This window comes from Procambarus clarkii, chromosome 11 (genome assembly GCF_040958095.1).
Source record: "Procambarus clarkii isolate CNS0578487 chromosome 11, FALCON_Pclarkii_2.0, whole genome shotgun sequence".
Lineage (NCBI taxonomy): Eukaryota > Metazoa > Arthropoda > Malacostraca > Decapoda > Cambaridae > Procambarus > Procambarus clarkii.
In genome coordinates, this window is record NC_091160.1 from 22958818 (window position 1) to 22971465 (window position 12648).

Genomic DNA, 12648 nt, shown 5'->3' on the forward strand with positions numbered 1-12648 from the left:
CACACACACACCCAGGAAGCAGCCCGTAACAGCGGTCTGCCAGAGACAAACTCTGCCTAGTCCAGGAATCAAACCGGGCGACAGGATTACGAGTTCCGCACGCTATTCAGTCAGCTGCCAGACCCCCCGTGTTTTTGCGTGCGTTTGCATGTATTTGTGTGTGTGTGTGTGTGTGTGTGTGTGTGTGTGTGTGTGTGTTGAAGAACTTCCGAAATTACAGGACACCAGAAAGCAGAGAGACATATCACAGAACTAGGAACGAGTATGTTAGTGTGAGAAGAAAAGCAGGTACCAGATCGAACCAAAGCTACTCCACAGTAGCTTTGGTTCGATCTGGTATTAGAACAGGCGAGGACAGGTATACAGAGAATGACAGAGATGTGTGAAGAACTCAAGAAGTTCCAGGAGGTGTTCAATTGTGAAAACCTAGACAAGATGAAGGAATGGTCGAACAAGTGGTTGTTAGAGTTTAATGCAAGCAAATATGATGTAATGAAGATAGGTGTAGGGAGCAGGAGACCAGATACAAGGTATCATTTGGGAAATGAAATGCTTCAAGAGTCAGAGAGAAAGACATGGGGATTGATATCACGCCAGACCTGTCCCCTGATGCCCATCGGCATCAGGGGACAGGTCTGTTCTTATGTTGTTTATGCAGGTCTGCTGTTGTTTATACAGGTCTGCTGTTCTTATGTTGGCCAACATAAGAACAGCATTTAGAAACTTGTGTAAGGCATCATTCAGAACTTTGTATACAACCTATGCCGGACCAATCTTGGAGTATGCAGCTCCAGCATGGAGTCCATATTTAGTCAAGCATAAGACTAAACTGGAAAAGGTTCAAAGGTTTGCTACCAGACGAGTACCAGAGCTGAGAGGTATGAGCAACGAGGAGAGACTACGGGAGTTAAACCTCACGTCGCTGGAAGACAGAAGAGTTAGGGAGGACATGATCATCACATACAAGAATCTCAAAGGAATTGATAAGGTAGATAAGGACATGCTATTTAACCCAAGGGGCACACGCACTAGGGAACACAGGTGGAAATTGAGTGCCCAAATGAGCCACAGAGATATGAGAAAAAACTTTTTTAGTGTCAGTGATTGACAAATCGAATGCATTAGGAAGTGATGTGGTGGAGGTAGACTCCATACACAGTTTCAAGTGTAGATATGATAGAGCCCAGTAGGCTCAGAACCTTGTACACCAGATGATTGACAGTTGAAAAGCGGAACCAAAGAACCAGAGCTCAACCCCCGCAAGCACAAATAGTAGTAGTAGTAGTAGTAGTAGGCATCCATCAGTCTCAGGAGACTATGGAGTTGCACTCTGGTGCCAGCCTGGTCTGGATGGTCTCACCAGGGCAGGAAAGCCAGGGTAGGTCGATTCGGGGGAGAAACTGTTACCCAGGCAGCAGGTCCCCCCCTCGCCACGGCTATGAAAGTCTCCAATGGAAAAGCATACGCCAATACGATTGATTCCAGCGCCGTCGCAGGAACTGTGAATTCCGGGAATGACCTCGAAGTTGGTGAAGAAGGGCACAGGGACCTTCAACCCCGGAGACCGCCGTGGACGTAGCCGGAGAAGAACCACCCCATCAAGGGCAAGGAGTGCGCGCCTATCTGCCCCCCCCCCCAAGAAGTATGGGACAAGACCCAAAGGAGGGTAAGGGCCTTAGAGCACTCAACACGGAGGTAAGAGATATGGGGAGACCAAGACAAACGAGTGTCAAGGAATAACCCCAAAAGCTTCGCGGAATCTTTGTACTCAAGGGGATGACCATAAAGTGACAAAGAGGGACGAAGAACGACCCAGTTTCCCCGTAAAAATCATGGCCCAAGTCTTAGAAGTAGAGAACTTGAAGCCATGATCTGTGGCCCAAGATGACACAGCATCAATTGCAAGTTGAAGCCGGCGCTGAAGGAGAGGCGAATTATCACCCTGACAGCAAAAGGTAAGATCATCGACATAGAGAGCGGAGAAGACACCTGAAGAAAGAGAGGAGAGAAGACCATTAAGGGCAACCAGAAAAAGAGTAGTGCTCAGAACACTACCCTGGGGCACACCTTCGTATTGCTGAAAAGAGGCAGAGAGAGCTGGTACCAAGGTGCACCCGAAAGGAACGACGAGAGAGGAAGCTGTGGAGAAAGAGGGAGATGACCACGAAGGCCAAAAGAATGAAGTCGAGATAGAATATGATACCGCCAAATGGTGTCGTAAGCCTTTTCCAGGTCAAAAAAGACGGCAACAACGGAGGTCTTCGCTGCAAAAGCAGTATGAATATAGACCTCCAAGTTCACCAGGTCATCTGTCGTGCTGCGGCACTTGCGGAAACCAAATTGAGAAGGGAGAGGAGGTGATGGTGTTCCAGGAACCACATCAGACGAACGTTAACCATACGTTCAAAGAGTTTGCAGACAACTCGTGAGGGCAATAGGGCGAAAGTCCTTAGGGGAAGTACCCAGAGACCCCGGTTTGCGAACAGGTAGGACAACGGCATCGAGCCAGTCCTCAGGGACTGACGACGACTCCCAGATCCGATTATACAGACTCGGTAAATACCGAGACGTGCACGGAGGGAGATGGCGAAGCATCTCACTGAATACCATTGGGGCCCGCCGCCGTAGAACCGCAGAGGGCTAGGGCAGAACGAAGTTCAGAGAGAGAGAGAGAAGGGATCATTATAGGGAAGCTGAAGACGAGCGCAGAAATCTAAAGGACAAGACTCGAGGACATGTTTACGAAGAAGGAAAGATTGGGGAAGATGAAGACCAGAGCTAACAGAAGAAAAGTGGGAACCCAGTACGGAAGCGACCTGCAACGGGTCCGCCACAAGAGTATCATGGAGGTGTAAGGACCGGTGAAACATCGGGAACGAACTTACCCGCTATCTTGCGGATACGCTTCCAGATCTGGGTCTGGGGAGTTTCGGATGTAATTGTCGAGACATAAGATGACCAACATTCACGTTTAGGCCGTACGGATGGCCCTACGGGCCACCGCACTCGCTTTCCGAAAAAAAAAAATAATCGGTCGTCTGCGTACGGTGGTGCCTCTTCCAGGCTGCACGCTTACAGCGGACAGCCCGAGCACAGTCCACATTCCACCAGGGAACGCACTTCCGTGGACCCCGAGAGGAAGAGCGAGGAATAGAGCGGAGGGCAGCGTTGAAGACTGTCATGAAAAAGGAGGAGAGCGCGAGAGAGGGGCAGAAGGGAGAGGTCAGAGAGAGCAGCACTGAGGGTAAATAGGGTCCAGTCTGCCTTAGCAAATTGCCACCTAGGGAAAGAGAGGGAAGGGCGAAAAGAGAAAAAGGAAACAAGGATGGGGAAATGATCACTTCCATGGAGGTCATCAAGAACCTGCCATGTGAAATCTAAGTAAAGAGAAGAGCAGAGAGAAAGATCAAGACAAGAAAGGGTGCGAGTCCGAGAGTCCAAATGAGTGGGCTCACCAGAATTCAGAAGAGACAGGGAAGAAGAGAGGAGAAACGGCTCAAGAAGGCGACCCCGGGTATTCGTCAGAACGAATAAAGAGAATGACGACAATTGAAGTCGCCCAGCAGGAGCACAGGCTCCGGCAAGGAGTCTAGGTGGTGTTTCAAATTAGGAAGAGAAAGCGGGACACTCGGGGGGAGATAAATGGAACAAACTGTGTACCATTTCCCCACAAAGATACGAGCAGCAGAACAATGGAGAGGCGAAGGAAAAAGTAAAGGAACAAAGGGAACATCAGCACGAATCAAGAGAGCAGAAGAATTAGAAGCCCCAGCAAAGGCTGGGGGGGGGGGGGAGAGAAAGGAATGGCCACGAAAACGACCTGGACGAGCACCAAGCATCGGCTCCTGGAGACAGACACAAAGGGGCGAAAACCGCGAAATCAGAAGTTGGAGTTCGAGGAAATTGGCGTAATAACCTCGAACGTTCCATTGAAGAATGGACAACGACGAGAAGAGAAAGGACAAAAACAGAGAACAAGAAACAAAAGGCGAAAGAGCAACAGAGCACGTTAAAGAATATCAGGGTCGGGAGCAGGGTCAGCAAAGTCAGGGTTAGGGGGCATGGGTAAATTGAGCAAAGATGGAGGGAACGAGGCGGGAGAACAGACCAGAGGTGGGCGGGCGGGGTCCGGAGGAGGAAGAGGAGGAGACAACGAAGGGGAGCAGTCAAGGACAGCAGCAGGAAGAGGGGGTTAGAAAGAGGGGAGCGCACCTCAGCAAGGGCAGCAACCGAGAGGGAAGCGGGGGCTAAAGAAACCTCCATAGCAGGAACAGGGGGCGCAACCACCGAAATGGGAGGGGAAGGAGCGAGAGAGAGAGAAGTAGGGGCCGAGGAAGAAAGCGAAACCTTCTTACCCGCTGGGGAGGAGGAAGGAGAGGAGCCAGGCTTATGCTTCTGACTTAAAGAGACAGGTGTCCCAGCAACCACGTACTGGGCAACGGATTCTAGCGTCTCAACAGGAGAAGCTGAACAAGAGCACACATGACGGCCGTTTGGAGAGCGATGGACATCAGCCCGCACCGACTGGCGGCGGGGAGAGTCAAGAGATGGAGGGGAAGGATGGGAAGGAAGACCGGAGGGAGACGAGGAAGAATACACAGGAGACAAGACAGACCGGGTAGAAAGAAGGGGAACCCCAGACAGAGGACCAGGAGGTGAATCCTTCAGGAGAGAACCCAAAGGAACAGAGGAGGGGGCAGTGGGCGTATCAGGGTCCAAGGCCCAGGAAACGGTTGCTGAGTCCGAGGAAGGTGGGAAGGACGAGGAGAGGAAGAGCGCAACTTGCGAGAATAAGAGAGATTAACATAAGGCAGGAGCCGGCGAACCTAGCGTCTCGCCTCAGGAAAAGATAAACGCTCCCGGTGCTTCAAGTTGAGGACGGCTGCCACAAGCTTGTAATGGACACACGCACGGGAGAAGGTAGGATGGGCCTCACCGCAGTTGAGGCAACGAGCCTAGGGAGAAGTGCACTCCGACTTAAGAGTGACCTTCGCCACCACACAAAGGACAGAGAGAGACAGTCCCGGAGCAACGGAGGGCACCATGCCCAAACCTCCAGCACTTGTTACAGAGCCGAGGAGAAGGAATGTACTCCTGGACAGAGCACCTGGCACCAGCAAGAATGACAGCGGGTGGAAGGGTCCTACCATCAAAGGTAATCTTCACAACCCGGAGGGGTTGATGGCGACTACCACGAGGGGGACGAGTAAACAAGTCTACCTGGAGGACAGAATGGCCTTGGGCATCATGGATATGCCGAATGTCATCGTGGCAGTCCTGCAGATTCCGAACACCGGTTGCAACATGGGGCGGGAGGAGAACAGTGCCAACACTGGCATTCAACCGAGTGTTCTTTGAGACCCGAACAGGGATCTCGCCAAGGCAGGATAAGGCAGCCAAGCGGGAAGCCACATCCTGAGAAGGAGCAGCAACGACACGTGTAGCGGGACGAGTGGGGTTTAAAGTAACAGACGCATCCACGGAATCAACGAGATGCCGATGGAGGGAGAAATCGTCAGGAGGCGCAGAATCAAGAGGGAGGAGATCAAAGTATTTGGCCCACAAAGCAGGACCAAATAAGGCCTGATACGCATCAGTACAGGAAGGAAACGAGCGAGTGCGGCCGTGGCGCTGTCGGCGTTGAGAACCCCAGAGAGAGAGAGGGGTCAAAAGGCGCAGTAGTCACAACGAGAGACTTTGCCGCACCAGGGGACGAAGTGGTCACCACTGGGGGCTTGACCCAACCACAGGAGAGAGGGAAGCTGGGGGAAGAATTCAGGACGGTCAAAGGAGGAGCAAGGTCGGGGCCCAATGCAGCGGGGGCTACAGAGGCCGGTCTTCCAATACAGGCTGACTCGGGGGCTTGGTCGCCCACCCCACGAGCCTGAGAGGGTACAACAGAAACATTCAACGACATATAAATGAATAGAAAGTCATCCACGAATGTGCTCCTATACCCACCATGGAGCCACAATTAGAGGCAGGACATCCAACAGGAAGCTATTGCCGATTATGCCGGGGCCCTCCAGCGGTGCGTCGTGAGTATACGCCCCACAAACGCCACCTTAAGAACCGTCAGTCCATCGAGATCGGGTTCAGCGACGAAAGGGGGATTGACAATAAAAGGTTCCCCTCGCTCGAGATGTCGGGTACTACAGTTCTACGGGTGCAAGAGTATTCCTCCTCAAGCACCCAGGCGTCAAAATAGAAGAAATACAAAGGAATAACCAAAACAAGCAAAAGGTCGGCAGGAAAACACAAGCAGATAGGAGAAGAGAAGCGAGAAAAACGAAAAAAAGGAAAAGGAAAAGCAATCAGGCACAATTAGAGAAGACAGCAGCAAGAGTGCAAGGCCACAAAAGGACAGAGGACTGTTCCACGGAGCATCCCACTCCAGCAGCCGTCCACTAAACTCCCCTCACGGTAATAAAATTAAAAATATTCTATATATGAAACTTGTGTATTTGGAATTGAACATGAAAATTTCATGGCACAATTAAATGTATTTATGTATCATGCAGACAGTAAGGAATGTACGCATCATATAATCGGAGGATGCGTTGTGCTGCAACCCATCCTCCAAGCCATTTATTCTCTTCGTTTTTTGTTAAGACACTCAGGTTGCAACCCGTTCTCGCAAATTTAATAAGTCAATATTGACTTATTTAATATGTGCATAGGTGACGTACTTAACATAATAGTTTCCCTCGAAAAGCTTCATAGAAAACACCGACCTTACCTAACCTACTCAGTATGTTAAGATAAGCATCTTATTGCTTCGTAATTACAATTATTACCTAACCTATAATAGGTACAGGATAAGTAATAATTGTAATTACGAAGCAATAAGATGCTTATCTTAAGATACTAACAAGGTTAGGTAAGGTCAGTGTTTTCGATGCTTCTTTTTAAGGGTATCTATTATGTTTAGTATATCACCTATGCACGTAGTTAATAAGTCAATATTGACTTTACGAATTTGCGAGAACGGGTTGCAGAATTTTAGGGTGAAGTTTTCAAGTTCAATTTCCTACACAAGGTTTTAATTATCAGGAATTTCTCAGTTTTATTAAACAATAGAGGTTTTGTACAAAATTTGAAAATATCCGGAGCTACTTCATAATTTATTGAAAGATTTCAGTTTTCTTTTATTAGTTTTATAAAACTAATATCAATATAGCTATAGGTTAAGTACTAATTGTAATTAAGAAGCAAAATGCTTGTCCTATGTTAAGAAAGTTAAATCGTGGTTTTCTGTACAGCTTTTCAGGTAAACTAATATTCACTATTTTGGTGCGATTCTGGCGATTAAGTGTGTTTATGTATTAAGCCAATAGTCAGGATTGTACTCATTACATTAAGTATTAAAACGTACTGTCTATTCGGAGGGGCTGCTGTGCAGCTCCCCCCTCTACTCCTGGGGAGGGGAAAGGGGGAACCCCAGACACACCGTGCTGGCGATCCACACTGCAGTTCTGAGGGTGGATATCAAAATACGCAAAAAACCGCCGACTGGGAGGGATGTCGGAGAGCCTCCGAGACTCCCAGAAAATGGAGTTTCATTACAATCAACGCTGGTTTTTCTGGGGGCGAACCCCAATGGCACTCCAGAGCTACTTCACCAAAGACTAAAATGAAGGGGATTTACCCGGGAAGCGGTCGGTGCTTCACACAAGTCAAGACAGGCGGCAGCCGCTAACCCACAGCGGCACAGGCCCAACTAGGCCCTAGGAACGTTAGTGAGGTAGCATGCAACCAGGACCCTGTTCAACCGCCAAAAACCCTGTGTCCGAATGTCAGCCAAGGACATGTGACCAAAGCCAGCAGCAAGAGCAGCAAACTTTGGAATGTCATTGGCACGGGGATACCACAGGCTTGCAAGACTTTATAACCCTGCAGGCGACCAGAGACACCCGTACCCGTGAACTGGAAAGAAGGGAAACCGGATCAACCCAAAGGCCCTCCCCGGACATAGAAGCCGTGGTGCGCAAATAATTTCTTAGTCGTAACCGGACAACACATGATGCACCCCCGGCCTGACCAACCAAGCATCAACAGCCCAAGGACTCCTCCTTAGAGCAGCAGTCTCATTCTTTGCCAGAAAAGGAGACGGCTGTAAACAAACGAACCTATCACCACGACTCTAAAGAGCAGAAGCCCCTGCGCCGGAGGAGAGCATTAAACTCCCTGATCCGACTCCCAGAGGCCAATGCCAACAGGAAAGAGCCTTCGAAAAGAAATCCCGAACCGAAGGGGCAACTACAAACCGAGGAGGAGGAGTTAGAGAACCCAATCCAAAGACCAAGACGGCTTGGGTGGCGCAAGAGTAGGCTGGAGATGCAACAAAGCACGAGACAGCTTGCGAAGTGGTGCAGAAGTAACATCAATACCGAAAGCAAGCTGAAGCGGCTCTGCCAGTGCCGCACGATAGGAGGCGACAGTATTCGCCATAAGATGATCCTGGAACAACCACGAGAGGGGGCAACAACACCCGAACCGAAAGCGAAGTACAATGACGAGTCAAAAAGAAATGGAAGGACCACCAGGAAACTTCATACTGCTGCCGAGACGAAGCCTGCAGGTGAGACACCATCAATGAAGTCACCTGATCACCATACAAATGATTAACACGAGTCAAAAATACCGGATGCAAAAACTCGAGAGGAGCAAACCAGTCTCATAAGGGACCGGGCTGATCTGAAAGAGGCAGAGCCATGAAAAAAAGCGTCTGGGTTTGGACAACGGGCAAGCACCACCTGAAACCACGGCTGGGTTAGCCACCATGGGGCCAAGAGGACTACTCGCCCCTGGTAAGTCTGCAAGCCAGTACCAGGAGCAACAGATGCACCGGGGGAAAGAGGTACAGGAACCTCCACCAGTCCTGCCGAAAGGCATCTATCCCAACGGCCTCGTGGCCAGGGAAGGGAGCCACATACATATGAAGAATCCTCGACCACGCCTACGCGAAGAGGTCCACCTCCGGGCGCCATAACGTCTGGTAGAGCCAACTGAAGGAGTTGGCATCGACCATCCATTCCAGGACAGGGAAACAAACTGGGACAGGCAGTCCGCTAGGACGGAGACACTCCTGACATGAACCACCAGCAGAGCCAAACCCTGAGAACGCAGCAGACGAGTCACCCAAAGCCACCAGCCTCAAAGAGCCAAGGACCACATCGCACCCTCCTCAGTTCAGGCAATGAACTACCGGGGAGGAGTCCGAATGGAGCTGGATCGTAGATCCACGGGCGACCCGAACCCTCCAAAGCCCAAACCGAACCGCCGCCAACTCCCGCACCGTGCTGTGGGCCCGACGGAAGGACGGACCCCACCGCCCCTGGCCAGCCTGGTGAGCACTGGTCACTAAGCCCCAGCCAAGAGACAATGCATACCTGAACACATCGAGCGAGGGTTCAGGTAGGCGCCACGGCACGGAACCCCGAAAAACCCGAAGCAGCAGCCAGCAACGCAGCAGTGGATACAAGGGCCCTGAGGGCCAAACCAGCGATCGCAAGAGAGGCGAAGGGGACGTCCCCGAAGGAACCAGAACATCTGACTAAGCCAAACCTAATATGGTGGGTAGACCATCACCAGGGTTGGGATGGCGAGTCTGCGCCGAGCACCCCAAATGCGAGGGGAGATTATCTTGAGATGATTTCGGGGCTTTAGTGTCCCCGCGGCCCGGTCCTCGACCAGGCCTCCACCCCCAGGAAGCAGCCCGTGACAGCTGACTAACTCCCAGGTACCTATTTACTGCTAGGTAACAGGGGCATTCAGGGTGAAAGAAACTTTGCCCATTTGTTTCTGCCTCGTGCGGGAATCGAACCCGCGCCACAGAATTACGAGTCCTGCGCGCTATCCACCAGGCTACGAGGCCCCTTATACTCCCCCCGAGGGGAGTCGGCACCGAGCACCCCAAATGAGAGGGGGGGGGGGTCGGTGCAGAACACCCCCAATAAAAGGGGTGGAGATAAAAGGTGCAGTTGTCATAAAGAGAAGTAGCCACTCCAGGTGATGAGGGGGGTCACCACTGGGATCTTGGGGTTCAACCCTACCACAGAGACGAGTGGAGGGGGTTGTCGGGAGGGTCAAAAGAGTAGCCTGGTCTGGGCCCAATGAAGTGAAGGCTACAAAGACTGGTCTTCCAACACAGTCCGACTCATGGAAGGGGAGAGGGGTGGGCCTGGTCGCCCACTCCACGAGCCTGGGAAGTGATGATCATTCAGCAGCACAAGAAACGAGTAGGTAATAATTACATTCACAAATAAGCCCCCGTACCCACCATAGAGCCACAATTATAGAGTAGGACACCCAACAAGACAGCCCCACCCCCCTCCCCAAGGGGTGCATCGTGAGTATGCCCCGCAATTGCCACCTTAACCATCAGTCCGTCAAGATCGGGTTCAATAAGGCGAGGATTGACAAAAGCATCCCCTCGCTCGCAACTTTTTACCACAGTTCTATGAACGAGTGCCTCCCCAAACACTCTTGACGAGAACAGACTGTTGAGGGTACCACACTAGTAAAATACCTATTTGACACTCCAAGAGTGCGACTTAACCAAACTAGAAATGCTCTGCAATTCTTGGGACCCAGAATGTGGAATGACTTTCCCAATCATGTCATTGTACTCTTCTCAACCAGTTTAAGAGAAAAATTTTAAGTACTACCTAATAAACTCCATGTAACCTACCTTACCTCCTAAATGTCAAACTGTCTTGCTATTTTCTAACATTGATTATTGACCATCTAACTGCCGATATCCGCCATGCATAAATTTAAAATTGTAGTCCATTTATAGTTAAAATTACTTTTGCTGTTTTGTTTCAATTTCTGTCCTTCCATACATCATATAATCACTTTTTCTTTTGTTAATTCAATTTATGCTTTGATCAATTAGTTTTAAGTTTTAGTCCGTTTCCCACATTGCCCAAAAATGTTCGTAATAGTGGCTTTAGCCATAGTATGTACTAGCTCTAAAAATCCAACATTGTAATGCATCGTTCATGTATGCACTTACCTGAATAATTATATACCTTGTATATAAATCATATTTAACAAAGATTAAAAAAATTAACAGTTTGAAAAGGTACCTACATTTCTCGTCCAGCCTGGGCCCGTCACCAGTTTTGCTCTGCTCTGTCCGGAGCCGAGGGAGACCACTTACCGGGCATGCAAACGCGTCAAATGCTTGTCGATGCAGTTAAGGGCATTGTCCCAAGCAGTGCTCTCCTTTTAAACAGTCCTACGGTATTGTACATACTCTCAGGCCGGTGCAAAGTATTCTCCGGCTTGCACGATCCCAGAGACTAACATACCTCTGAAATTAGCTCCCTCACCAGAAATCCCGCCAGTTGGTGGTCCGATGATCCTAACTGACAACCTCAACCTACGTTGGTCTCCTTTTCAAGTACAACACTCAAAGCAGGCATGAGGTTGGAGGCCGAGCCAAACCCAACAGGCTACTTACCCTGGCAACGAGACCTCTTTGCGGGGGGGGGGGGGGGGGGGGGGGATTGACTATTAAACTTGCACCTTTATATAACAAATAATCAACTTTTGTATTTAAATACTTACTACCACTAGACTCGCATTTGCCAATTGCCTATGAAGTAAACAATCAGACTTGCTAGAGGTAATTAAGAACAAAAATTTATGATCACTTTATTTATAAATGACTGGTGTACAGTTGTGCTAACATTTTCAAAAGTATTAAAGATAATTCAGATTCATCTTAGCAATCACTTCCATCTTGTCGAGAGCAGCAGTGAAGGTGTCAAAAGCCGCAGCAACATGCGACTCGAGGCCAGTCCCTACGTCACGCCGCCGCCTCACTGATCTCTCACCAAAGGCATTGTCGAAGAACTTTATGACCGGTTTTCTAGTGGGGTCAAACAACGACACGAAGAGCAGCACTCCACCGAGTAGAAAGCCAGCCACACTAAACCATTCATCAGGGGGATAAGCAACTTAACACATCAGTAAAGCTGCATTGCTTAAACTGTTCAAAGTATTTAAACTTTTAATTGTAATACCGATTCAGTGTATCAAAATTGTGGACGATAGTCACTTTGAATTTTGTTTTATAAGATTAATTTGTGCATGGCAGTAGTTTAAGGCAGTGAGTACACAGTAGGAATAAATTTAGCCTGTCAGAAGGGAGGGGGATTGATTGTAAAACAGCCAAATGTACTTCACTTTTTTGGTGTTGTCTAGAATCTAGATCACACTAATCTCTGCATTATACATAGGGTGTATTATTTTTAAGTTAAATTAATACTTGCCTCTTGGCAAAGCTTGCACGTTTAGGCGTACGGGGATGATTATTTCTATGGTTACAGTCCTATCTTACGAACAGGACCTCTAAAGTCTATATACAAGGCGAGTTTTCCGATGGCATTCCAATACAAACGGGTGTCCCCCAAGGCTCCATACTAAGGCCAACCCTTTTTGCTGCATTTTTAGCAGATTTTCTGACACCCATCCTGTTCACTTCTCGGCATATGCCGACGACTTAACATTGTATTATTCAGACACTGCCCTACCTAATACAGTCTCAACAATGCAAACGGCACTTTACCACCTCAGATTGGACAGCAATTGGGCCTTCAAGTTAGTACTACCAAAACCTATTATCAGATTTAAAAA

At 49.2% G+C, this 12648-nt stretch overlaps 1 protein-coding gene across 1 annotated transcript in view; it reads right to left on the reverse strand.

Annotated features, from left to right (window-relative positions):
* Positions 1-11658: 11658 nt before the first annotated feature.
* The window catches only part of LOC123758387 (uncharacterized), an 85847-nt gene continuing 84857 nt past the window's right edge, over positions 11659-12648 (reverse strand). Inside the window, exon 3 of the mRNA XM_069322441.1 lies at positions 11659-11941. Within this exon, the coding sequence (XP_069178542.1) occupies positions 11713-11941 (229 nt within the window). The 3' untranslated portion in view covers positions 11659-11712. The remainder of the gene's footprint in view (positions 11942-12648) is intronic.